The sequence below is a fragment of the Equus caballus genome, chromosome 6 (genome assembly GCF_041296265.1).
Source record: "Equus caballus isolate H_3958 breed thoroughbred chromosome 6, TB-T2T, whole genome shotgun sequence".
NCBI classification, from domain to species: Eukaryota; Metazoa; Chordata; class Mammalia; order Perissodactyla; family Equidae; genus Equus; species Equus caballus.
The window spans coordinates 94,942,252-94,968,125 of NC_091689.1; the positions used below are offsets into that span (position 1 = coordinate 94,942,252).

The following is a 25,874-nucleotide window of genomic DNA, read 5'->3' on the forward strand; positions in this document are numbered from 1 at the left end:
GAGGATTGCAGTGACACCAGGGAAAGGCTCCTAGAGACAGGTGTGTTACATATCTTGGGCCAGAAGCAAAACAGGAAGTCCATGGTGCTTCTCAGAATCTAAAAAATTGAATCTGGGGTATTTCACGCGGGGACGGCCTTCTTCCTCCCTTTCAATCCTGTTGGGAAGGGTTGAATAAGCCCCAAACTTAGCCTTCACAGGCTGGAAGGCTGCCTCTGCCAGGAAGTCCCCCTGAGCTGTGCCAAGGGGAGATTGCACTGCTCCTTCCTCAGTCCTGCTCTCTGTCTGGGGCTGCCCTTGCTGGTTCTGGATACCTGCCCAGCCCAGGCCTGGCAGCCCTGCCCACTTGCCCACCCACCCTAACCACACAGAGAGGGGCTGGACTCCAGGCACCCGGGCTGCTGGTGGATGGGGCTTCACACCCTAGGCTGTCTTGATAACCGGGCTCCAGCTGATGTTGACACAGCAACTTGCTGCAACTTCCATTCTTGGAGGCCCAGAGTGGGCAAACGCAGGAAAGCTGGAGCAAAGGGCCCGACAGCTGTGACCAGCCTCTCGAACAAGGGCCCCAAGGCCTGTGCCCAGAGGCAGGAAGCATGGAGGTCCCTCTGCCTCGTTAGCCAGGCTGCTGTTGGTTCTTCTCAGGGACTAGTCTTTTTCCAGATCACCAAGGAGAGACTTTACCGTGACAGGCACCTGCCCCTTACTCTGTTTTCTCCTATGATTTGCTAGTCTTGGGAAATACAAGAACAAAAGAAGGATGAGGAGGGAGCGGAAGCAAAGAGAAGCTGCGAATACTTGGTTCCACTGGGACAATGAGGCCAGACACGGGATAGACACAGAAAAAAGCAGAAAAGAAAGAGTATGATGTAAATGTATGGAAAGGGCCCCTAAGAGTCCCAATTAGCTTACCTACAAGGGATGTGGGCCAAATGGGCCTGGGTTTCCTCCTAGCTCCCCTGCCTTCTGCCTTTGTGCTTGGGCGACCTGCCACAGTTGATGGAGCTTCATCACCCGTGAAAAGAGGGTGGTACCTACTTTGTAGGTTCTTTTGAGGTCTGGAGAAGAGTAGGTCAAGTTCTCCGAGTGGTGCTGGGTAAATTCCCTGATAATTTTTTCTAAGACTTTTGTGTTTTGCTAAGGGTGAGGGATTGGTCAGCACTGAAGCTGGGGTTTCGCAGGATGAATAGAAGTGCACTGGTCTTGCTAATTTTATTTTAAAAGTCATGTACTATTTATAATGCATCTACGGGTAGCCTTTTCATCCTATTTATTATCTATTAACAGGTATTAATTATTGTAATGACATATCTCTAATCACATACGAAGGCACATTTTTGGATGCTAATCTTCTTGGTGTATTGTTTTATCTTTATTTCAGAATCTCTAGACGCCAGTTTCCCAGATTTGACGCCGAGCTGAATCTCTCTGATAATGCAACCTTCCCTGTGTCAATACAAGATAAAACATTTATTTTTGTCAGACTCCCAGAAGAGGATGACAGTTCTCAGTTATCGAAAGATGACCATCGGGCTCGTAAGTGTAAAATTCTGTGTTATGTAGGGCTGTTTCAGTTTTGTAATATAGTTATTAAATGACTAGTTGTAATTTTATTTGAAAGTAAAGATAAATACTGCTAGTAAAAAAATTAGGCACTGAAAATAAGCTAATGTATTAATCATCAAAAGCAGATTACCCTAGAATTTTATAAAGATTGGGAAGCTCTTGACACACACACACTAAGGGCTAAGTATTTGTTGAGTGAATAAATGGGTGTAGATGATTAGTTTAAAATAGGGGAAAGCCCCAGTAATCCAGGTTCATTCAGGAGAAAACATTTTAGTTAGTGAAGGTTTTCGTTTACAGCAATTGGAAGACTAAATACACTCAGTATTTTGAGTACTTTTTTTTTTTTGAGCAAGATTAGCCCTGAGCTAACATCTGCTGCCAATCCTCCTCTTTTTGCTGAGGAAGACTGGCCCTGACCTAACATCCATGCCCATCTTCGTCTGCTTTATATGTGGGACACCTACCACAGCATGGCTTTACCAAGTGGTGCCATGTCCACACCCGGGATCTGAACTGGCGAACCCCGGGCTGCTGAAGCGGAATGTGCGAACTTCACCACTGTGCCACCAGGATGGCCCCTTGAGTACATTTTGCAACAAACATCATGGCTGTTAAATTGTTGCCATGTTGGTCTCCTAATAGTTCTGTTTCTTATAAAATGGACAAGCACTGCTTCTAATGATGGCTGCCAACACGACAGAGTGAGAGGGTAGGACAGGGGATCTTCCCGTCACTTAATCGTTTCTAAGATGAGAATCACTGTGACGGTGCCTGTGGAGCTGTTGAGAGCGTTGAGGGCATTCGTTAGTTTTGAGGCAGTATAGTGTAAGTGTTAGTTTTTTGTGAATAAAAGACATTGAATTAGCTATTGCAAATGAGTTTATTTACATAGTTTAAACTTTTTGATCTTTATTTATTTTATAAACTTACTTAGCAAACTGTTTTTTTTTTGAGGAAGACTGGCCCTGAGCTAACATCCATGCCCACCTTCTTCTATTTTATGTGGGACACCTGCCACAGCATGGCTTGATGAATGGTGCGTAGGTCCGCACCCGGGATCCAAACTGGTGAACCAAGGCCGCCCAAACGGAACATGCAAACTTAACCGCTGCGCCGCTGGGCCGGCCCCGAAAACTCTTTTTAATAGTGTAATAGTTTACTCAAAATTGAATTAGTGAAGATTTAAATTATTATGGAGGATTTATTGTAGTTGCCACGTGTATCAGCTGACCAGCAGCCCTGGATGTAATGATAGCTGCCTCACTGAGTGTGGTGAAGGTTAAATGCAGCCAACTGCTGTGAGCAAAGCATATAGATTCTCAGATGATAACTCCTTACCACCAGTACCACCAGAACTTAAAACACAAAGACGTCTTAGGTCAGTAGTTCCATTACGTGTTTTTTCCTCTTGCCCTTGTAAGTTCAGCATTCGCAAACCGTCAGTAAGGATGCTGTGGCCATACTGCCGATTAGGATCTCTGCTGGCTGGTGTGGCTTCTCTGTTGAGTGGGTGTCTGGAGCCTGTCTCCATTCTCTTTTCTGTTGCTCAGGCTGAGGGTGTGAATGAGATTGATGTTCCTCTGGTGAACTTATATTCCATTTGGTGAGCTGTTTTCCAGACCCGTTAGCAGGAATTCTGAGTTAGTTTCTCCATAGAAACAATGTTGTAATTTGGTGCTTTTCTGGGTTAACATTTTTCTCTTGAATTATCAGATTTATATTCTGCAGTTAGAACTTTACTCAAAGAAGATGACCTGCGAGATGCCGAAAAATCACAATTTATTGCCTTTAGAAGGTAAAGCATTTACAGTATTTTAATGTTTTTAATCTAGCTTTTCAATCTTTCATCTTGTTAGTATAGATCCTGTTCAAGTGGGAGACTCTGCTAGTTCATCACTGTTACTTCTCTCTCTTGTTTTGAGGTATTTCTTTTTAGACACGGCAGAGGGCAGTTTCTAAACAGGGCTCTTTCTACCAAATATTGTATTTGGAACCTCACAGGAAATCTGAATAGAACAAAGGTTTATGTTAAGATAAAAATTACAAAATAGTTTTTCCTGGAGAAAGTCCTGGAAACTTTTTATAGCATCCAGTATATCGTAATTTTTGATAAGAGAAATAAGCATAAAACAGATGCTGTTAAGGTGACCCTTGCATTTTCCTGTGTTTCAGGCAAGACTGTGATGTCATCAACGACTGCTGTTGCAGGCACTACACGGACCACCTCATGAAGTGAGCACGAAAGAATGTGACTCTGGGGACAGTCCCTCCTTGATTTGCTCTTCTTTTGTCTATTTTGACATTTATCACTGTAGCCACATAGTTTAAAACCTTTTTTCTCATTAGTGAAGTAAAGTGATCTCTTCAATTAAATATATATCCTCAGGAATTGACTTCTTGGTAATCGGTGGAATAAGAAAAATAAGGAACAAAATTTTCTTTGTGGTTTCCAGGTTGGCAGCCTCCAGTTTCTCCAAGATGAGTGTAGGGAACTCAGGCGAATTTTTCAAATTATAATATGTGTATAGAGTGTCCAAGAACCTGAGTAACAGGGAGCACCTTACTGAACATCTGTCAGAGAAATAGGAGTGGAAAAAAGCCACCCTGTTTACATGTAGGAAAAATCATCTCACTTGTCTTGGGTTTATCAGCACCTACTACTTACTAAGTGCACAGAACCGAGAGATATGTATGTTCCAGGAGGAGCTCCCTGTCTCTTGAGGCAAGACACACAAAAAACAGTGTTAGGTAGCCTGACAAAGGGTTAAAAAGCATGAGATGGGGGCCCTCTAGTCTGGGTCCCAGTAACTGTGATCTTGGACAGGTAATACCCCCTTCCATGTATGTTAAAGAGGATGCTTACACAGAATTCCGTCTGGCTGCGGTAAGGATGAAATGAAATAATACACCTCAGGCACTTATCTCAGCAGCTCGTGTATCACCAGCATTTTTTTTTAAAGATTGGCACCTGGGCTAACAACTGTTGGCAATTTTTTTTTTTTTTTTTTCCCTGCTTTATTTCCCAAACCCCTCCAGTACATAGTTGTATATCCTAGTTGCAGGTCCTTCTAGTTGTGGGATGTGGGATGCTGCCTCAACGTGGCCTGACGAGCGGTGCCATGTCCGTGCCCAGGATCCGAACCCTGGGCCGCCACAGCAGAGCGCGCGAACTTAACCACTCGGCCACGGAGCTGGCCCCCTCACCAGCGTTTATTCAGTTTGCTGAGACTGTTCTGATAGAATGTTGTTATTATAATAGAAATATGGATAAGTGTTGTAAGACCTGAGATTGGGTAGTGATGGAGAGATTGGAGAGGAGAGGGTGGAATTAAAGGGTAGCATCATTAAGACTTTTGGCATCTTTTAGAATATAGAGTGAAAGAAACATCAGCATTTATGTCAAGATTTCCAGCTTGAAAAAATTGGGCTGGGAAATGTCATTGAGTTTGAGGTGCTGCCGAATAGAGGTCATCAGACCATGACCGTGGGAGCCTGATGTCTTGTTGACCTTTGGAGGACAAAGTAAAGTAGAGTGTGGAAATTATTTTGAGAATGGGGTTGGATCTGAGTTGGGCATTAATGCTTAAACAAAATGGAATTGAGGGTTTCCAAACATTGATAATGTGTTATTTTCTAACCCAGAGACCATCAGAAGAGGCTTCAATTTGGAGTCGGTGATAAAATTTGTTGTACCAGGAATGCGTATCTCTCGGACCTGCTCCCTGCAGATACCCTCAACAGTCAGCAGAACAATGACTTCGCGCCCAGCGGTGCAGACTTCAATGGTACTCCTGCTGGTTTTGCTAATAAGCATGACTTTGACAGTGGTATTCGACTCTGCAATGGAGAAATATTTTTCATAACAAAAGTAAGTGATAACAAAAAAATAGTACCTTTTTACCTATTAGAGAGAGACTTTTTTTTTATTGCCCTAGGGTTGATTCAGAGTCTAGTCATTATCAGAGCTGACCTTCTTTCCTTATTATTTTTTTAATTATTATTATGTTTTTTGAGGAGGATTGGCCCTGAGCTAACATCTGCAACCAATCCTCCTCTTTTTGCTGAGGAAGACTGGCCCTGAGCTAACATCTGTGCCCATCTTCCTCTATTTTATATGTGGGATGCCTGCCACAGCATGGCTTGATGAGCAGTGTGTAGGTCCACACCCACCAAAGCAGAGTGCATGAACTTCAGGGCTGCACCACCAGGCCGGCCCCTTCTTCCATTATTTTTTGTTAAGGATTTTTGCATCCATGTCTACGAGGGATACTAGTTTGCAGTTTTCTAGTGATGTCTAGTTTTGGTGTCAGAGTAATGCTAGCTTCATAAAATGAGTTGGGAAGTGTTCCTTTCTCTTGTATTTTCTGAAAGACTGAAGAAACATTTTTAATAAGTTTGAAGTGCTTGAGTAACAAAACACAAGCGACAAGTCACACACGTATATTTTACAAAGCACCATTTCCTCGGTTGCTGCTTCCAGAAACTACAGAAGCGTTCACCTTGAATTTGTTCTCATTGTATAAACAGCCTCTTAAACTTACACGCTTATTCTTTAAAAGCTGTGAGGAAAAGTAAACTTTTTGCAGAGAGTATATGCAGACTTCAGAATAAGAAAGACAACACAGACTCTTCTCCAGAGAGTCAAATGAAGGTTAAGTTTCAAGGACCAAAACCTTCCATTTGTGTTTGTTAAAATGTTTGGGTGTGTATGTATTCAGTTTGTGCTTAAGGTAGATTTTAAGCCTTTTAAAATTCTTAACAATTATAGTGAATATACGTGCTATTTTACTTAAAAGGTGCTTGCATTTTATGTTCGACACAAAGATGGAGTGTCTTTACAGAATGCATATTTAAAAAGATACAGACTAGTTGTTTGTTTTGGTGACAGGATGTAACTGATGTAACCTTTGGAAGGAGAAGACTTGTGACCATTGATAATAGGGCTGGCTTGGAAGTAACTGTGGATTTTCAGAAACTAATGAAACATTGTCACGTAAAACATGCATGGGCAAGAACTATTCACACTTTTCAGGTAAGAATGGATGTTTATAAAGCAAATTAAGTAGCTTCCCAAGCCATAGAGTACCTTGCATTATTTTCTTCTTAATTTTTGTTGCTTTTGCTTTTATCTTTTTAGTTAGGAAAGAAAATGCACAAAAGTACAGAAAATACTAGATGGACATTAGCCTTTTGCTCTTTTTGCCTCAGACTGTCTTTATTGAGGAACTGGGACGTCATAGTTAGAGCCACGTCCTTTGGGCCTTCCCTGCCCCGGGGCAGAAAGGTCAGGACCAGAATGACTGTGTCTTCCTGGTGCTCCAGCATGCAGTGTCACTGGGCATGGCACTGTTACTGATCTTGTCTTCATTTAAACTTTTGATATTTTGTTCATCGTGGATCATTTTTTGTCTAAATTTAGAGTTTTTAAAATATTACATTAAGATATTCTTTATCTTGATTGCTGAGTTTCTTGGCATCCTCTTAAATTTTGTGCCCAAGGTGAGTGCCTCACTTGTCTCACTGTGTCCCAGACCTTCCACCCTGCTCAGAACTGACTTCCACCTGAATTGTCCGTTCATATGGAAACAAGGTTACTGAGATTTACATAAATAGTACTGTAATGTTTATATATTTTTACAACTTACTTTTTTAGTTGTGTAATCAATTTTATTGGGGTATAATATGCATGCACATTTTAATTATGAACTTGGATAAGTTTTGACAAACACATCCCCCCTCGTCTTTGGGAGGCAACTTTTTTTTTTCCCTAAGGAAGATTCTTGTTAGCCCTGAGCTAACATCTGTGCCACTCTTACTCCACTTTAAATGTGGGATGTCTCTACAGCATGCCGGTGTAGGTCCCCACCTGGGATCTGAACCTGTGAACCCAGGCCACTGAAGCAGAGCGCGCCGAACTTAACTACTATGCCATGGGGCTGGCCCCTGCAACGACTTTCAATTTGGGAATCATTTTAAACTTACAGAAGAGTGGGGAGGATAGGATGGAGAGTTCCCATATACAGTTGACCCAGCCTTCCCTAATGTCGAGATCTCCTACTACTATGGTATATTTGTCAAAACTAAGAAATTACTATTGGTACAGTACTGTTAACTAAACTGTGCACTTTATTTGGATTTCACCAGTTTTTCCACTAGTGTCCTTTTTCTGCTCTAGGAACTAATCCTGAATACCATATGGCATTTAGTGCGACTTGCTTTTAAGCTTTATTGGAATACTCTTGAAGTCTCCTAAGTTATTGGTGGCTCTCTTGCTTATCTCATTGTTTTGAGGTCCCCTCTCTGATGTTGGTGTGTTGCTTGAATGACCAAGCTCCATCAGCCTACATTTTTTTGCCGAAAAATTTAGGTTCGCCTATATCCTCTACTAGTAGGCAACATTAATTAGAATGGGTTTTTTTTTTTTAAGTGGATGGTGTTTTATTTATTACCCCATCTCAGTTTCAAAAAGAATTTGAAATGGTGTACAAAAATGCCCACAATTCAGCATGATTTTTTAAAAAGATAAAGAAATGATGTCAGGTGGAAAATAAAGGTAGAGAGGGTGAAAGGATTCCTGGCAGGAGTGGGTTGGACTGCCCGTGTGATCACAGAGCTGTGTGCTTGCTGTGTGGATTGCAGATTGGGCTTTAAGTTCCCTCGCAGCCACAGCTCCCACAGTAAAGAGAGGAGCAGTCAGTTGACTGTCTGTTGCCTTAAAGAAGCAAACAAACAGTTGTTAAGTGCAAACATTCCTGGCTGTGAGGTCCTGGAGAAATTTCTTCCATGGATCTTTATGATGAGGTCTCTGTAATTCTGGAAACTCATATCCTTCAATTTTGGAAAATTTTCTTGAATAATTTCTTTAAGATTTTAGTAATGTCTTTGGCTTTCTCTGTTTTATCTTTCTAGAACCTCTATTATATTGGACCTCAGGAACTGGTTATCTCAATTTCTTATTACTCTCTACTATTGTGCTACTATTTTCCATCTTATCATTTTGCTCCACTTTCTGAGAGATTTCCTCAAATTATAATCCAGACTTACTGGTGCATTTCTGGACAAATGAAGAGTGAAGGGGTCTTTATCACTGGGTTGAGGTTGGAGTAGATATCTTGGAATGTGCCTTTTATTGAATCCGGCTCTTATTTCGTGATTGAAGTAATGTCTCTTACCTCTGAGAACATTCGTGATTGTTATCTCGTATCAGCATAGTTTGTTTCTCCCAAGTTTGGTTCAGTTCAGCAAATACTTACTGAGTCAGACTCTGTTCTCGGTGCTTGGTATAAGTCAGTCCACGAAACAAAGATACCTTCACATCATTGTGAAGATTGCATTTGGTGGAGAAGAGGACAGAGACAGACACAGCTATAAAAAAAAACTACATATTATGTTAGAAGGTAGTAAATGCTATGAAAAAGGGCTGGGGTGTAGTTCTAATTTTAAATAGGTGGTCAGCATAGGCTTCATTGAGCAGGTGGCATTTGAGCAAAGACTTGTAGAAGGTCTTGGAGAAGTTAAGCACGTGGGTTTGTGGGAGAAGGGTATTCTAGAGAGAGAGGGAATAGCCAAGGCCAAGGTTCTCCTAAGGTGGGAGCCTGTCTGGCATATTTGAGGAACAGGAACAGCAAGGAAACCACATGGAAGAGTGACAGGAGATGAGGTCAGGGAAGTAATGTGGGGTGAGGGGGGTAGAGGGATAGGGGGCCAGGTCACCTCACCTCATAGGGCCTTCTAGGACTGCGTTATCCAATATGGTAGCTAAATCTGGCCCACCACCTGTTTTTTAAATAAAGTTTTATTGGAACACAGCCACACATTCATTTGCATATTGGCTCTGACTGCTTTTCCACCTCAGAGGGAGAGTTGAGTAGTTGCAGCAGAGACCATCTGGCCTGCAAAGCCTAAAACATCTATTCTTTGATCCTTTACAGAAAAAGTTTTTTGATCCTTAAAGTCCATATAGACTTTCAGATTTTAAGTCTATAAGATCATGAAGGGTAGTAATGAGTTGTGTCTGCTCATAGAAGCTGTTGAGTTTAGAACAAATTTAGATAATAGAAGTATACATCATTAAAAGTCAATATATGAGACTTGCCTCCTTGAGTTCCACAGTTCTGATGATTCAAGGAGGATTTAGAGAAATGGGCGAATGATTTATAGCAGGTGATTTAGGTGAAGTTAGGTGTCCATGTCCCACTTTCTCAGCACGGCTTTGGCGTGACAGTTTGACTTTTTTCCTCATTCGTTCAGTGAGACTCTGGGTAGAGAGCCGTGAGCAGGGCAGACGTTGTCCTGCCTTCACAGAGCTTGCATCAGTGAGGAGTACGGCAGGAGGCAGGCAGTCACACTCCAGCCTGGTGAAACTTCTGTGATGGAGGAAGTGCAGCGTGGCGAGAAGTCCGTGGACGGGGCAGCTGATCCAGAAGGGGCCAGATGGAGGCCACAGACTGGGGACCCTGAGAGGACCACAAAGAGGTTCCTTGTGCTGGACAGAGCGTGGCGGCGGGAAAGGAGGAGGGAGAGCAGCGGGGCAAGGCTGGCTCTTGAAGGACCAAATGAGCCCTAATAAGGGGTTAGGACTTTATTTAGAGAGCCTGGGAGCCATTCATGGGTTTAAGCAGAGCCTGATGTGATTGGGTTTGCATTTTACGAATATCACTGGCTGCGCTGAGCGGATTGCAGCCAGTGTGGGCCCAGGGAGGCTGATCGGGAGGCTGTGAAACAGTCCTCAGTGTTCCTTAATTGGTCATTAAGAACTCGGTTAGGTGGACATTTATCTATTTAGGAATACACAATATAAAGGCCAAGATGAGAAATGGTGCTGTGTATCTGTAAAATGTGGTGAGCATTTGTATAATCAGGTATCATTTAAGTCAGTTTCTGAGACTCGGCAGCATTGGAAGGAAGTATTTATCAAACCTTTGTAATGTGGAGAGTTGGTTCAAGCTCTCTGTGTCCGGGGAGACAGAGGGGCTTGCTGTGTGAGAGGTTTTCACGCTGGATCTGCAAATGCCCCGCTCAGCGTTCGTCTCCTGCAGCTCCTTCTTTGGCAGGGCCGGTGTGGGAGCATCGAGGCGGCTAATGGTTAAAACCACCCCTTGGTTGATGTTGGCACTGGAAGTACAGGGACTAAGAATAGCCATAGAGCCTGAAATTGTTCTCTCACAGTGACCTGGTGACATGGGGCATTTTTCTTGCCTATACATTTCTTGGTTTGCTAAACTTAAAAAACAAAGATTCATTCTTCTCTATTGTTTATCTTGATAAAATTAGTGGTTCAACAATGGGAAGATAGAGAAAAGTAGAAGAAAAAAATCATCCACAGGCCCTCCGTTTGGAGACAGACTAGTTAAAATTTTGATAGAATTGCCTTCCCTTTTTCGTGTAATTTATTTTGTTTTGTTACATATTTATGTTCATTTTGTATGTGCTTTTTTGGATCACAGTGATTTTAATTTGTGTTACATAGTTGTGATCATTTTTTAAATATACGTATTCAGTTTTAAAAATTTTGTTCTATTTTAAAGCATCTTTGATGTTCGCAAAATAGTATAGATACTATATTTATACTTAAAAATAGATATAAATAAATAAATAAATACCTATTCTCCTATTTATGGATATTTAAGGTGTCCATTTTTTGTTATCTAAGCAACCATGGGATAATGTATTTACACATAAAGCCCATCCAGTCATTTTAGATTCCTCTGTTAAGGAAGATTTAGTACCATGTGCTGTCTTTAAAGTTTCTCGCTGGGTGTGGATCTATGAGACCTGAACTTAGCAGCATAACTAGAAAACGTGAGTTCTTGGATAACGAATAAAATGGAACGCATAGGATGGATTCGTGTGACTGCTCCGGCCAGGCAGAAGGTGCTGGAGAGCACTGAAGGCCTGTGTCTTTCCTGCCTGTGTCGGCTGTCTGCAGACGCGGATCTTACACAGCATTCTGTCTTCCTAACGCATTGTTCCTCCCAGGGGTCTGAGGAGAGGACAGTTGTCTACGTGGTTGGGAAGGCGGGCCGCCAGCACTGGCAGCATGTCTACACCGCGGTGACCAGGGGCCGCTGCAGAGTGTATGTCATCGCAGAGGAGTCTCAGCTCCGGAGCGCAATCTCGAGAAACAGTTTCCGCAGAAGAACTCGTCTAAAGCATTTTTTGCAAAACAGTCTCTCCATGAGCTATGCATCTCCAGCGGATTTTGCATCCCCATCAAAGAGCTCCGGAGACAGCGGAGGGCACAGCACACAGCCATCAGCATCACCCGGCCCTACAGTCACGGCTGACCTGGGGACAAACGATGTCCCCAGAAGCGAGGCCTCTGCGGCTGACGGCGGGGCCTTCTCCTCTCCTAGAAGATGGAAATTTTCTTCACCTGAAGATGTGGATATGGGTGAAGATTTGTCAACATCAAGAGGGTGCAAAAGAACCTGTGCCATGGACAACACTGAGAGTCCAAACAAAGTTCTTATGGTAGGAGTGATGTTCGCATGTGCTCAGGTTTCGTTTAAACATTGCTAACTTTCGTGTGGTTATAAATGACTATGTTTTTATTAGTGTTGCATTGTGCTGTAGGACGTAAAAACAAGTGTCGGCTTGCCTGTCGCATTTCCTTCTCCTGTGCCCGGTTCCTCTTCGTTATCTTTCTCACTCTGCTTGAGGCTGGCCCTTCAGGGGACCTCAGTCCATTGGTGGGAGGTGGTGTGCCAAGAGGAACTTCGCAGTCTGTTCTGGACTTTTTTCCCTGATATTTAGTAGTTTTAACTACTTCTGCTGTTTCCATGTTTCTTTCCCTTGGTTTTGGTGTGACCTTATCGGACTCTGTGTCTGTCCTGCCTCCGCCTCTCATCTCTCCTTTGTTTTTTCACCCCATCCTCTGATGAGCGACAGCTCCCCAAGGCTCAGTTCTTCTTCCTTTGAGAACTGATCCTGTTCTGGTCCAGCCGTCACCCCTGCTCTGATGATTTGTTCAACAAATAGTTTTTAACTCTCTGCTACGTTCCAGGCACTGGGAAATCAAAGATGAGTGCCAGTTCCCACTCTGGCACTGATGGCTCCTGGTGGAGCCAGATTGGCTCTGTAAGGAGCCTGGTGTTTTCCAGCGGCTTGTAACGCTGGAGAGGAGGTAGCGACCTGACTCCCGGTTGTTGTCTTTGTTCCTAGGGACTGACTTTCTGGACCCACAGCCCAACGTTTTACTCTGTTTTCTGCTTTCTCCATTTCAAGACCTATTCTCCCCATCACACAAGTTAAAATCTTGGAGTCCCTTTATACTCATCTCACTTTCACCGTCTACCCCCAGTGAGTTGCTAGGTTTATTGCAAATTGTCCGTCAGGGATTTCTTCCATCCCATTTCGTCTGGGCTTTTTTAGATCCTTCTCTCATCTTCGGGCCTGTCTGCTGACCTGGCTGCCTCCCCACCTGTTGTTCCCACTCTGCTAATGCACCTTACACATTGTTACCAATAAACCCCCCTGAAGTGCTCAGCTCATTCCTCTGTTCAGAAGCCTTCAGTGGCTCCCTCATGCCTCCAGCATGAATTCTAGACTCTCCAGCTTGCCATTTGAGACCTTTCACAGCTTGATTCCAGCTTGCCCTGCATCATTTCATTTCCCACTCTTCTTTTCTGCTTTAGTCTGCTAGTCTCTTCATTCGCTAAAATGAACCAAACTTATTCTCATCTCTTCCTTTTGGCTTTTCTTGTGCAACTTGGTGTGGATGTGTCTTTCGGTCTGCCTTCCCTCTGTCAGCATCTGAGAAAAAATCTAGCTCCTTTGCTGGTCGCTGATCCAGATGTTGGAGGAAAACAGACATAACTTCATAGACATCACATTCTACCAATGGGTCATAGGCCCTGAATACAGGAGAAAATAGGTCCATTAAAAGGGCTTGGTGCTTAGAAGGACCCTACACTTGTTTTAATGTTCCGTGGTTGCCATCTTGAAATTCTTAATTTGAAGGGGGGGCGGCCATTTTAATTTTCTACTAGGCTGCCACATTATGCAATGGACCCTGTCTACACCATCAGAAATTGGATTTACTTACTCATTCAGCAAATAGTCACTTCTGTAGGCCAGTCCAGAGCTGGGTGCTGGGGATGTCACAGTGAGCAGAAGCAGATGTCCCACATGGAGCTGACAGCTGATCGCCCTGGTCTGCTCAGGCCTTCCAAGGGGTGGGGAAAATGTGTTACATCTTCTGCAGAAGCAGTCAGAGGGGATAGAAGTACACAGCATACATTGACTCCATTTTTACAAAATTAACTTTATTTTTATTGTTGTTCAAACAGGTGGACGAAACCTCTCCTCAAGTGTCTTCCAGACTTCAGACTTTAAAACTAAACAGTTTAACCCCCAGGCGACTTTTCAAATCCACAGATAATCAAGAAACTTAATTTTATTTCAGACTGCTCAAAATAATTGTCCATTTTTTTTTCCATGCAACACAAAATGAATATCATAGCTTCAAAGTATCAAGATAAAAGAGAATGTCTACAACTGGAGTTTTATTTTAAGGAGTTTGTGTTAGCAGATGTTTTAAATTCATTTGATCAAAGAAAACTTTAATGATTTGCGCATCCGTCATCATGAGAACTGCTAGCATTGGACATAAAGGGAAAAAGATGTTATATTTTTTTTAAAAAAACTGTGTACTTTAAAAAGTGTTTTATTTTTAGGGTAATGCCGTATTGACTTCCGTGATCATTTTGGGGGGTCTTTGCCACTGGGCGGAAGCGGTGGTAAAGATAAGCTGTAATTGCATCTCTCATGTGATTGACACACATTCCAGGATGTCGTGTCTTCTGCAAAGTGGTCATCTCACAAGGCTGCGCTCGCTCCATCGCTGCTGCCACCACCCGCCTCACCCACGACTTTTTCCTAGAAATTCCTTCTGAGTTGCGAGCACGTTGTTTTTCTTTTCTTACTTTGAGCTATGATTGACATACAACATTGTGTAAGTTTAAGGTCTACACCGTGTCGATTTGATACACTTCTGTCCTACAGTCTGATTACCCCTGTAGCATTAGCCAGCACCTCTCTCATGTCACGTAATTACTATATTTTTTGGGAGCACATTGTTTTGAAGATATTGCACTTTGGAAAATTTGTTTCTCAGAGTGATTTGATTTTTCTTTATTTTTAGAGTTTTATTTATTATTAAACGGTGAGAGAAAAAGTTGAGGGAAAATTTACCTGTTATCCCAGTGTTTCACAAATAGCCTTAGTGAGATGTAATTCACATACAACTCACCCATTTAAAATGTATGACTGAGTGGCTTTTAGTATATTCACACAGTTGTACAACCCACACTACAATGGATTTTAAAAGATTTTTGTCACTCCAGAAGAAACCCTGTACCTCTTTGCTCTCATCCCCTCCAGCCCTAGGCAACTACTAATCTACTTTATCTCTATTGATTTCCCTATTCCAGACATTTTGTATAAATGGAAAGTGCAATATGTGGTCCTTTGCTACTGGCTTCTTTGACTTAGCAGAATGTTCTCAGACTTAGGCATATTGTGGCAGGTATCAGTGTGTCATCTCTTTTTTTCTTTGAGGAAGATTGGCCCTGAGCTCACATCCATGCCCATCTTCCTCTATTTTATATGTGGGATGCCTGCCACAGCATTGCTTGACAAGCGGTATGTAGGTCCGCACTCGGGATCTGAACCAGTGAACCCCGGATTGCCAAAGCGGAACTTGCGAACTTAACCACTGCACCACCAGGCCGGCCCCAGTCATCTCTTTTTTTAAAAAAAGATTTTTTAAAAATTTATGTACGAAGAGCTAGCATTGTTTCTTTCATTGGATAGATGGCTTGGCTAATCCATTCAAGGAAGATCGGTCAGTCCAACTGGAAGCCTAGATCCTTCATGTACTGATGGGAAAGCTGGAGGCGTAGATTGATGCCGGGTTTCCAGATCAGACTGTGGGTCTGAGCTGATGTGGCAAGATCAGGAACCTTGGCTGAATTTTTGCAGGTGGCTCCAGTAGAGCTGCAGGTGACCCCATCTTGCTTTCCATAGTGCAATGAGGCAAAATGCCTTCATCTCTTTTTTTACCAAATAATATTCCATTGTATGGATATAGCACATTGAATGTATCCGTCAGTTGATGGACATTTGGGTTGTTTCCACTTTTTGGCTATTATAACTAATGAACACCTGTGGACAAGTTTTTGTGTGGACATACATTTTCATTTCTTGTAGGTATATACCTAGGCGTGGAATTGTGGGTCACATGGTAACTCAACACTTTGAGGAACTGCCAGACTCTTTTCCAAAGCAGCTGCACCGTTTCACATTTATACCAGCAGTGCGTGAGGGCTCCAGTTATCCACATTCCCTCCAACACTTCTTATTGTCTGACTTTTTGATTATAGCCATCCTAGTGGGCGTGAAGTGATATTTCACTGGGGTTTTGGTTTGCATTTCCCTTACAGCTAGTGATTTTGATCATCTGTTCATCGGCTTATTGGCTATTTGTATGTCCTTTTTGGAGAAGAGTCTGTTCAGATCTTTGGCCCATTTTTAAATTGTTATTTTTCATTTTCAAGATATGAGTTCTTTATATATGCTACATATGCCCTTAATTAGAAACATTATTTAAAAATTTTTTTTCCCATTCTGTGGATTTTATTTTCACATTCTTGATGGTGTCCTTTGAAGCACAAGTTTTTAATTCTCATGATGTCTAGTGTATCTATTTTTCTTCTTGTTGCTTGTGTTTTTGCTGCTTTATCTAAGGCACTATTGCCTATCCAAAGTCATGAACACTTACTCCTGTTTTTTCTTGTAAGAGTTGAATAGTTCTAGGTCTTACATTTAGTTCTTTGATTCATTTTGAGTTAATTTTTATATATGGTGGGGTAGTAGTCAAAGTTGATTCTTTTGCATGTGGATATCCAGCTGTTCCAGCTCTGTTTCTTGAAGAGACTGTTCTTTCCCCATTGAATTGTCTTGGTACCCTCGTCAAAAATTAACTGATCGTAAATATGAGGGTTTATTTCTGGCTTCTCAATTCTATTTCATTGATTCATATGTCTATCTTTATGCCAGCAACATGTTGTCTTCATTAGCTTTGTAGTAAGTTTCGAAATCAAGAAACGTGAGTCCTCCAATTCTTCTCTTTCAAGATTTTTTGGCTCTTCTGGGTCCCTTGCATTTCCGTATGAGTTTTAGGATCAGCTTGTCGATTTGTACAAAGTTGTCAGCTGGGATTTTGAGGGGGCTTGTGTTGAATCTACAGATCTGGGGAGTATGGCCATCTTAACAATAGTAAGTCTTCTGATCCATGAACATAGGATGTCTTTCTACTTACTTATGTCTTCTCTCATTTCTTTCAACAATGTTTTGCAGTTTCAAAGTATAAGGTTTTTACTTCTTTTATCAGGTTTATGCCTAAGTATTTTATTTGTGATCTTACTGAAAATGGTATTGTTTTCTTTATTTTTGGCTTGTTTATTGTTACTGTATAGAAATACAATTGATTTTTGTGTATTGATCTTATCTTGCAACCTTGTTAAAGTCATTTATTAGTTTTAATACATTCGTAGTGGATTCCTTAGGATTTTTTACATATAAGATTATATCATCTGCAAATAAAGATAGTTTACTTCTTCCTTTCCAATCGGGATGCCTTTTATTTCGTGTTCTTGTCTTACTGCCCTGGCTGAAACCTCTAGGTCCCTGTTAAATAGAAGTGGCAAGAATGCACATCCTTGCCTTGTTCCTGTGAATTTAAAAAGGCTTACAGGGTAACCTGCAAAAATGAAAATGTTGGGACTATGGGTGTAGTTTTTTTTTAAGATAGCATAATTAGAATTTGTACACTTTAATAGTTGATGTAAATGTATTTCATAGAATGCATGTAATGTTCTCTGAGGGGAGATGTGTGATCCTTCAGTTAGGATCTATCCTTGTCACCTAGAATAAACCTACCGCTAGTGTTGGGGTGTTCCCGTCTGCAGGCTGTTTCCACACTTTCACCTGCATGTCACACCCCATCCTCACAGCAGTGCCGGAGTGCAAATGGACCCTTCAGTGTCACAGGTGGGGAAACTGACCCCCGGGAAGTGAGTTTACCCCACCAGTGAGTCCCAGAGCTGGAATTCAAACCCAGATCCGATTTCAGAACCCATGCTCTGCCCACTCTCCTGTCCTCCTTTTCAAGCTTATGACAAAACCTTCCCCTTTAGAAAATTAGGTAACAACAAGCATTGTGTACGACTCCCTCTGGAGCACTAAAATGTATTCAAAGCACCAAAAACATGCGTGCCGTTTTTTGGGGGGGCTTTTTAAAATCACTGTTTATTCCATTTGGTAGAGGGTTTTTTTTCCATACAAATATTTGCAACAATTTTGAATTCCCCAAAACCATACATAGACGATAAATATCATGCTATTAAAGTATTAAATTTGTACAAAAATACTTTACAGCTTAATACTTGTTACAAATAAAAATACATATTTGAGTGACTCATGATCCTTTTTTCTTCACATGATTCTGCTTTATACCTTCTTGCCCTGGCGGTTCTGAAATATGCTTGAAATAATATATTTTCTTTGCACAAAAAGAAAGGTGAACTTTTTCCCTAAACAAAGGACACAGTGTTCAAATGCTTTACCTAAGCGGTTGTTTGAATTAATTATTGACCAAAATGAAAATGTTTGGAAAATAATCATTTCTGTATGGAGATTCTACAATCAATATACAGATCTATTTTTTTTATATTCACCAAATAACAGTTATTGTAACTATTCAAAATATCTGAACAAATGAAAACAGTTGCTGACAAACTTTAAAAGCAACTGTCTCACTTTATTGCTTTGAGGGATGGTAATAATTGGCAATGCATTTTGTGAAGAATGTATTTACAATTTCGGTAAGTGGCATGGCTCAGAACAAAAGATATTCCAGTGTCATCTTTAAGTACATGTGCTGTACACCCTCAGTATAACCAGTCAGTATAAACACGTCAAGCAGTATGAGTTTGATTTGCCTAGCATTAAGATAAATCTCATTTTAATAGATTCTTCATTCTCTCTTAAATTCTTAGTCTTGAATTTTAAAAATAAGATAGCTAATTCTCAGTGTTACTAAACACTCTAATTCATTATTAGAGATTTTCAGCTATTAAAAATGTGTCCTTAAAAAAAAAAAAAACAGGTCACAAGACATATCCTGTTTGATATTTGTTGCATAGGGAATAGCATACATCGTGGTTAAAATCATTCCTATACTTGGGCAAACATTACCACCACCTATTATGGTCTCCTACGTGCATCGTCGCTGAAACATTTTAAGGTAACAATTCTCTAGCTGAACCCCTCCCACAGCAGCGGCCCCGGCAGCTTAGCAAACCCTAGTTCCTGTAGTACAGCCAGCTTTGTCAAAAGACTTGTTGGTCAAGTTCTTACATGAACGGCTTCATAGTAAGAAACTGCAAAGTGAATTAAGGAAATGATCGTAGAGAATATTTTCAAACAGACGTTTCTCTTTTTAAAAAGTGATAGGAAGATGAACTTGTAAAAAATTTCCTCTGATGTTAATTGTGGGGAGGGGCGTCCTACCTATTTTTATTTTTCTCTCCCGTTGGGGCTGGCAGGGAGTTGCCTGCCACATACCTTAGTGGTCACCAAAACAGAAACCTCCTCAACCTGGAAAGGGAAGTGAACACGAGCCGTGAGAGATTTAAAAGACCCCTGTGCTTGCAGTTAATGCCACGTGATTATCTGTGCTTCAGACGTCACAGAATCCGAGAGGGATGTTTTAGCACCATGTAGATATTGTCTTTGTCCTGCTTTATAAAAAGCATTGCTATAACGTGTTAGTGGGTTCTCGTATCTCCAAATTACCGCCATGGCTAGGCTGCTGGAAAAAAGCACTGTTCTGGTCACTCCATTCCCCTCCTGGTAGAGTCTGTTCTCCAGATTTCTGTGAAGCCAGGGGGTTTCTGCTGATAACCAGGTCCAGCTTGTTGCCCGATTCTGCTATGAGGGGTACTACGAGGCAACAGTCGAAGTCTCTTGTTCGGACGTGATTAACCTGAATGGTCAAGAAGAGCCATTGTGAATCACCGTTACAGTCAGAAGCTGATACCCAAAACCCAGAGTGACACCTCAGCTGTGACAAGTTGTCTTGAAGGTGCTGAAACGTGTCCCCTGGACAAAGAGGTCCGTCTCTGCTCTGCCCACACTCTATCGCGGTTTTGGCTTACTCATGCTCTGCTACGAAATGGTAAGACCCTTGAGAGCAGGGAACAAGGACACACCCCAACACCCAATGCTGGGCAGATGCCCTCACTCACGGCAGGGGCTCCAGGTGCTGAAGGTCACCCCTAATTTACAGAGGAGGTCAGCGAGGCACAGAGTGGCTAGGAGATTTGCCTCAGGGCAGCGGTTGGTAAGTGGTTGAGCTAGGAGGCGATCCCAAGCAGCCTGGCTGATTCCAAAGCCTGTGCTCTTGCCCATGAGGCTGAACTACCCTGCTTACGTGAGCCCACCCTCTCCTCAGCGTAGACTCGTACTCATCTTTCATTTCATCTTATTCTTCACCAACAAAAGTCTTTAAAAGCATCTACATGCTGCTTCCATTCCTGACTTTCATTCTCTCCTCCATCTTCTCAGGCTGGGACCTGATGCCATACATTGTACAAATGACCCCATTGTCCCAAACATGAATGGTATCTTGAGTTCTCACCCTCTTTAGCTTCTGGCATTGGCTGCTCTTGACACCTACTCATCCTTAAAACTCTCCTTTCAGTCCTTTCCTGCCTTTATTTCTTCCTGTCCTTTAAATTTTGTTTTCCTTAGCATTCTGCCCTTGGTTCTCTTCTCCTTACTGTAACTCCACCATGGGCAACTGCAGTCTCTGAAATCTTTAGCTCTGGCTCTAACATCTCTCCTAAGCAACAGACACAAACTGCCAACTCCCTTCCAGATGGCTCCACCAGGATGCGCTGAAGACATCAGAGGCTCAGGTGTGATACAGGTTCTTCCCCACACCTACCTGGTCTTTCATGTTATCTGCCTTTTCCCCACCTCCCCCAATTCACCCACACTAATACTGTATTGTCTTCCCAAATTACAAATTATGTCATTATTCGTCTTAGGAAATTAATATACCTCCAGAATAAAGTCCAAGAGCTTTATCATGACATTCAAAGTCCTTCCCAATCTGCATCCAGTCTACTTTCATAGCCTTGACTTCCATGAAAGTAGGTCTAGCCCCAATTTACAGACTAGGAAGATACGCTTAGAGGTTAAGTAACTTGTCCATACTTATCATTCAGCAAATACTAAAGTATCTATGGAAAATAAAAGTGTCCCCCTACTCCTAGGACAAGAGTAACTGCTCTATTGCCACAGTCAAAACGATCACCAGAACTGGTTGTAAAACTCTCTAGTTGATCAACGACAACCAGCTTCAGTGAACACACCTCTAACAGCCAAGCTGTCAGTGCAGCCTCCTGCTTTCAAAGTCAGCTGTTTGGTGACAGGCTCACTCCAGCTGAACAGGCTTTCGAGACTGATGTCACCCGTCTCCTTCTCCTGCAAAATGCTCTTCCTAAAAACTGTGCATGAGATCAGGAATTTGCTTTGCTCATGAAACCATCCCTGACCACAAGAGCACTCCAGGAAGTAAAGAAGGCTCTGGTTTTGGTTTCAGATATTGTGTGAGAGATGGAGACATCAAGCGTTGCAGAAAGGGACTGAGAGAATAAGATGCTAGCTCGGCTCTCTACCAGTCTATCGTCTGCTGGGGAATATATACAGGGAAACAGGCAACTTCAATAACTGCGAAATTCTACCAAAGGAAAAAGCTTTCATCCTATACATAGGGGTCCCTAATCTAGTTTTGAGGCAAAGGAGGATTGGTGGGAATTGGTCAAATAAACCTTTGAAGAGTTAAATTAACCAAAATTCCACTGCGGTCTTACCTGTAAGAGCCTGTCATAGGGCTTTAAGCCACCAAGATCTCCTGGCCCAGCTGGGCGAATATTTTTGACATATACTCCTTTCTCCAGCAAGCCATCCGCTACACTGAACCCAAAGTCCTCCATGTCAGAGCCCTTGTACAAGGTCACCTGGCAAGTGAGAAAATGCAAAGGGGACATTTAGTAGGTTGGAGACTTCCGCTTGTGAATCTTCCTGACAAACAAACTTTTCAAACTCATTCAATAACACAATGGATGTGTAATATATTAGGCAGCTGCCCCCAGCCCTGCAGCTTTTTCCCTCCTCCAAGAATATCCTCGGAATTTGTAAAGTCCCACCGAGAACTGAAAAAGATGGAGAAGAGGAATGCTGGAGAGTCTTGAGCATTTTTTTTTTTCAACCTCCGTTCTCAGGTATGCGTGGGTGAGAATGTCCCCAGGGCAAGTTGACATCTCCGTTTTCCTGGAGCAACCCCATGGTGCGGGGAGCAGCCAGGGGCAGCCCTCAGTCTGATAGCTATCAGGATTCCACCGGCCATGGTCTTTCCTTCCTGCCCCTGCTTCCTGGTGCTGTGCTGAACTCAGAACTCAGTATGTCCTCTTCCTTTGAGCAAGTGCCACAAGTCCACCATTTTATTTGCCATGGTACCTCAAACAGTACTCAGGACTGTGGGCAAAGAAGGACTCTGAGGACCTGACAGTGCTCCTGAAGCAGACAGCTCGCTCTGCGCCTGGCTTGAAGAGCTCTCTCAGTGCTTGTCCAGGGGTTGGTTTAGCAACTCAAACCTTTCGCCCTCCTCAGCGGCGGGCCTCCTGGTTCTCTGCACCAAACGCCAGCCATGCCGGCTACAGCCTTCCCCAACCTCACTCCTCCATGCGGCCGCCTGCAAGAGCCAGTCTGAGGTTCACTCATTCATCAAGTCATTCATTGATTCATTAAGTGTGCACTGAGTCCCCACCACTTTCTAAGCATGTTTCTGGGTGCTGGGAAACAGCAGTGAGAGAGAGAAGAGCCTGCCTTGCAGAGGCAGACACATTAATACGCAATATTCACCAAGCACCCCCTGTGCCGACAGCTTCTCGAAGGTTTGCCAATGCCCTCCACAAAAATCAACACACATGGGGCTGGCCTGGTGGCGCAGCAGTTAAGTGCGCATGTTCCGCTTCAGCAGCCCGGGTTCACTGGTTCGAATCCCAGGTGCGGACATGGCACCCCTTGGCAAGCCATGCTGTGGTAGGCGTCCCACATATAAAGTAGAGGAAGATGGGCAGGGATGTTAGCTCAGGGCCAGTCCTCCTCAGCAAAAAGAGGAGGACTGGCAGCAGATGTTAGCTCAGGGCTAATCTTCCTCAAAAAAAAAAAAAAAAAAAAAAATCGACGGACACTTCAAGCAAAGAGGTGGGCTTATTTTTTACTCTATTTTATTGCATTCCTATAAAAGTAGTACATAATTACACTCTTGTAAAATAGTCAAAAATTCAGAGCTACACAGGGCAGAGTGTGAAGACTAAAACTTGTACAGCGGGTTTATTTTTTGTGGTTATTTTACTTCAGAGAAGTATGAAATATTGAAGGAAATACACAAGGGGTCAGTTTGGGGATTTTTATTTCACTAGGCAGAGATTTAAAATATCAAGCTGGCTGGGTCAAAACTCTTCACCAGGCAGCTCTGGGGGTTACTGTCATTGTCGAGGTGAGGAATTAAATTTTATAGAGGTTAAGTCAGTCACTCAGGGTCACAAAGGTAAGGATGGCGGGGCCGTCTGACTCCAGACACCAAGCACGTCACCAAGCACGTCACCACTTGGGGCTCCACAGCCCCCCCAAATGCCTTATTTCATAGGTTCTAAGATGCACTTTTTTCCCATAATTTAAAAATCTCTGCAATCAGGCTGTATTTTATAATCGATGGCGTCTTAGCTCCCATGAAATGAGGCATATCAACATCCCACCCACTGCCTCTTTCCCACAGCTACACTACAAGGAAAGGGGCCAGAATTTTGTTGCAACTTTGCTTAAAGAGGAAAAAAAATGTGCTTGCAATTTAAAGCGAGGTCCCGACTGGAAGCAGCGACGTTGCTCAGGAGGGTTTGTTAAAATGCAGAATCTCGGACCCCGACCCAGACTGACTGAACTCGCATCTGCAGATCCCGAGTGATTCCGTGTGTGCACTGCTCCGCGTGGTGCGCCGCACACCAGAGGGGCCGCGACACGTTCTGGGACCGAAGCAAGGGGACTAGTGTTCAGTGAGATGACACTCTGCAGGCTCACTCCCTCGTGTGTATGTGAGTGTGAGTGTGTGTGTGTACGTGTGCAGGGGCACAATGGACCTACTATGTGCCAGGCGCTGTTTTAAGGACTGAGGATGTAGCAGAGAACGAAAGTGGCCCTCGGGTGTTTATGGTCCAGTGAGGACATCTGATGTACTCCTCCTCGCATCCCGTAGGCCGGACAGAGTCTCAGTTTTCAGCGAGGTCGTGTAGCGTACACAGTTCTCACATCTGAAATGACCTGAGTCCACGGAAGGATCACTTTCACGGCAGTCGGCTATACAAGTAGAGTTGTGAGTCCTAATTCACTATAGAAGGGGTGTGTGTGCGTGCGTGCATGTCCGTGTGCGTGCTTGCGTGTATGTAGCCTAGTAAACCCAGCCCCCATCGGGCACGCACCCTGATGGTGCGTGGGGAGAAGCCGGTTCAGACTGCGTGAGGGAGCACTCCGTCCCCCTAAGTCAGCACTCATCCGGAGCGGAGGAGAAGTCTTTGCGGGTGACCTGGGCTCAGGTAAGGCCTCAGAGGAGGACTGAGAGATGCTCCCCAAGCTCCTTGAGGGCGGCGAGAATCTTTGCTTTGTTCACTGACATACCCCAAACCCCTACAACGGTGCCTGCCGCATAGTAGGGTTAGCATTTTGTCGAATAAGTGAAACGACGGGTTCAGACACACCGCGTGGTTGAGTTGGGAAGCCAGTCAGAACCGGCCGTGAGGCGCGGCGAGTGTCAGCAGAGAGGGTTTTAATTCTGGGGTTCACGCCCTGCCCGGTCTCCTGCCCACGGGCCGTGCTGGGGGCGGCTGCAGGGTGGCTGGGCTGATGGGGCCGGGCAGGACGAAGCTGCAATGGCGACACCGTGTGGCCGTGAGAGGCGAGCGCCCGTCTTAGGTTGGAGCGAGGCCTGCCCCACTTAGGGGCTGAGGAAGCCCCATTCTTGGACCCGGAGGTGGAATGGAAGGTCCTCCAGCGGCAGAGGCTGCACGTCTTGTGGGACTTCCGTGAGCAGATTCAAAAGCAAATAGGATGTTATCGTTTCTACCGTGTGTGGAGCAGATCAAATCTATTAGTGGAGTTCTTCACTGCTCCGTCGGCCTCTGATTCTTGGATGTCCACTCCACAGCCAGAACCCAGGAGGGACGGAAGGCTGACTGGCACCAAAAAATGCCAACGATGGTCACTGGTACTACAGTGACCAAGACGTCAGAGTTGGACGTCAACCAGAGCAGATTGGCAGATCAGCTCACTAATCTCATGGTCACGGTCGTTGTCAGAGGCTCCGCTCTCTGGGCCTTAGACTCTCTGTCTGAACGCTTCAGGATGGGAGGATAAGGCATGGTTTACAGTGCAAAGCAATCTGTTTCTGTAGAAAGATTTCCTAAGGTTAGAGGAGACTGAATTTTAATAGCCAGCTCTACGGTTCTCCTGGAAATAGCAAATAAAAACGAAATTATTTTAAAATGACACAAAAGATAAGATTCCAGGAATCAATAATTCACAAAAATAGGGAGCACAGCTGGCTGCTGTCAAAGCGGCAACAACAAATTGTGCCTTGTAGCTGCTGCCCTCCTGTCTGGCTGAAGTTGGTAGCAGTTACTTCTGATTTATTTCCTGTCCAAAAATAATTCAAAAGATTCCATGGTTTAAGTCACATTTTTTTTTCACAGATGAATCCCTTATCCAGGCACTTTCCTATATGTGACTGCTGTTGGTCTCCCAACAACTGTGGGCAGCAGAATCATCCCTTCCTTTTAACGAGGACACGCACTCTTGAAGAAGGTGATGGATGGACTTGTCCAGTTACAATGTATAATCTCCAGGGTTCACTCTTAGACTAGCTGACCTCATTTGCTGTGTTCCTTCCACCAAATTATGATTTTTTGTCTGGACGTATAATCTCCTAGCTGGTCAGGCAGCCTTTATCCACTTCCAACTGCCCAACCAACTAAAGATGAATAATTTGTCAGGTCTGCTGTATTTCTTCTCAGAGAGCCCTTTCGTGGCTTTCTGCGAACACCCGCATACACTCGTGCTCACTGCTCCGAGAGCTCGTCGTGTCCCGCCCTAGCCCGTGTGAATCAAGATCTCTCTTGTAG

General features: G+C 43.4%; 2 protein-coding genes across 35 annotated transcripts in view; one reads left to right on the top strand and one right to left on the bottom strand.

Moving 5' to 3' along the window:
- HELB (DNA helicase B) overlaps window positions 1–17,200 on the top strand; it is a 53,992-nt gene extending 36,792 nt beyond the window's left edge. For both annotated transcript variants that reach the window (XM_023644099.2, XM_023644100.2), the window contains 7 exons: window positions 1,382–1,536; window positions 3,283–3,364; window positions 3,742–3,801; window positions 5,212–5,437; window positions 6,458–6,601; window positions 11,548–12,042; window positions 13,860–17,200. In XM_023644099.2, coding sequence (XP_023499867.2) covers window positions 1,382–1,536; window positions 3,283–3,364; window positions 3,742–3,801; window positions 5,212–5,437; window positions 6,458–6,601; window positions 11,548–12,042; window positions 13,860–13,964 — 1,267 coding nt within the window. In that variant the 3' untranslated portion in view covers window positions 13,965–17,200. The remainder of the gene's footprint in view (window positions 1–1,381; window positions 1,537–3,282; window positions 3,365–3,741; window positions 3,802–5,211; window positions 5,438–6,457; window positions 6,602–11,547; window positions 12,043–13,859) is intronic.
- Window positions 17,201–17,845: 645 nt separating this feature from the next.
- GRIP1 (glutamate receptor interacting protein 1) overlaps window positions 17,846–25,874 on the bottom strand; it is a 598,510-nt gene continuing 590,481 nt past the window's right edge. For all 33 annotated transcript variants that reach the window (XM_070271875.1, XM_070271871.1, XM_070271868.1 and 30 more), the window contains 2 exons: window positions 21,513–21,659; window positions 17,846–19,618 (listed from right to left, as the gene is read on the bottom strand). In XM_070271875.1, the coding sequence (XP_070127976.1) occupies window positions 19,391–19,618; window positions 21,513–21,659 (375 nt within the window). In that variant the 3' untranslated portion in view covers window positions 17,846–19,390. The remainder of the gene's footprint in view (window positions 19,619–21,512; window positions 21,660–25,874) is intronic.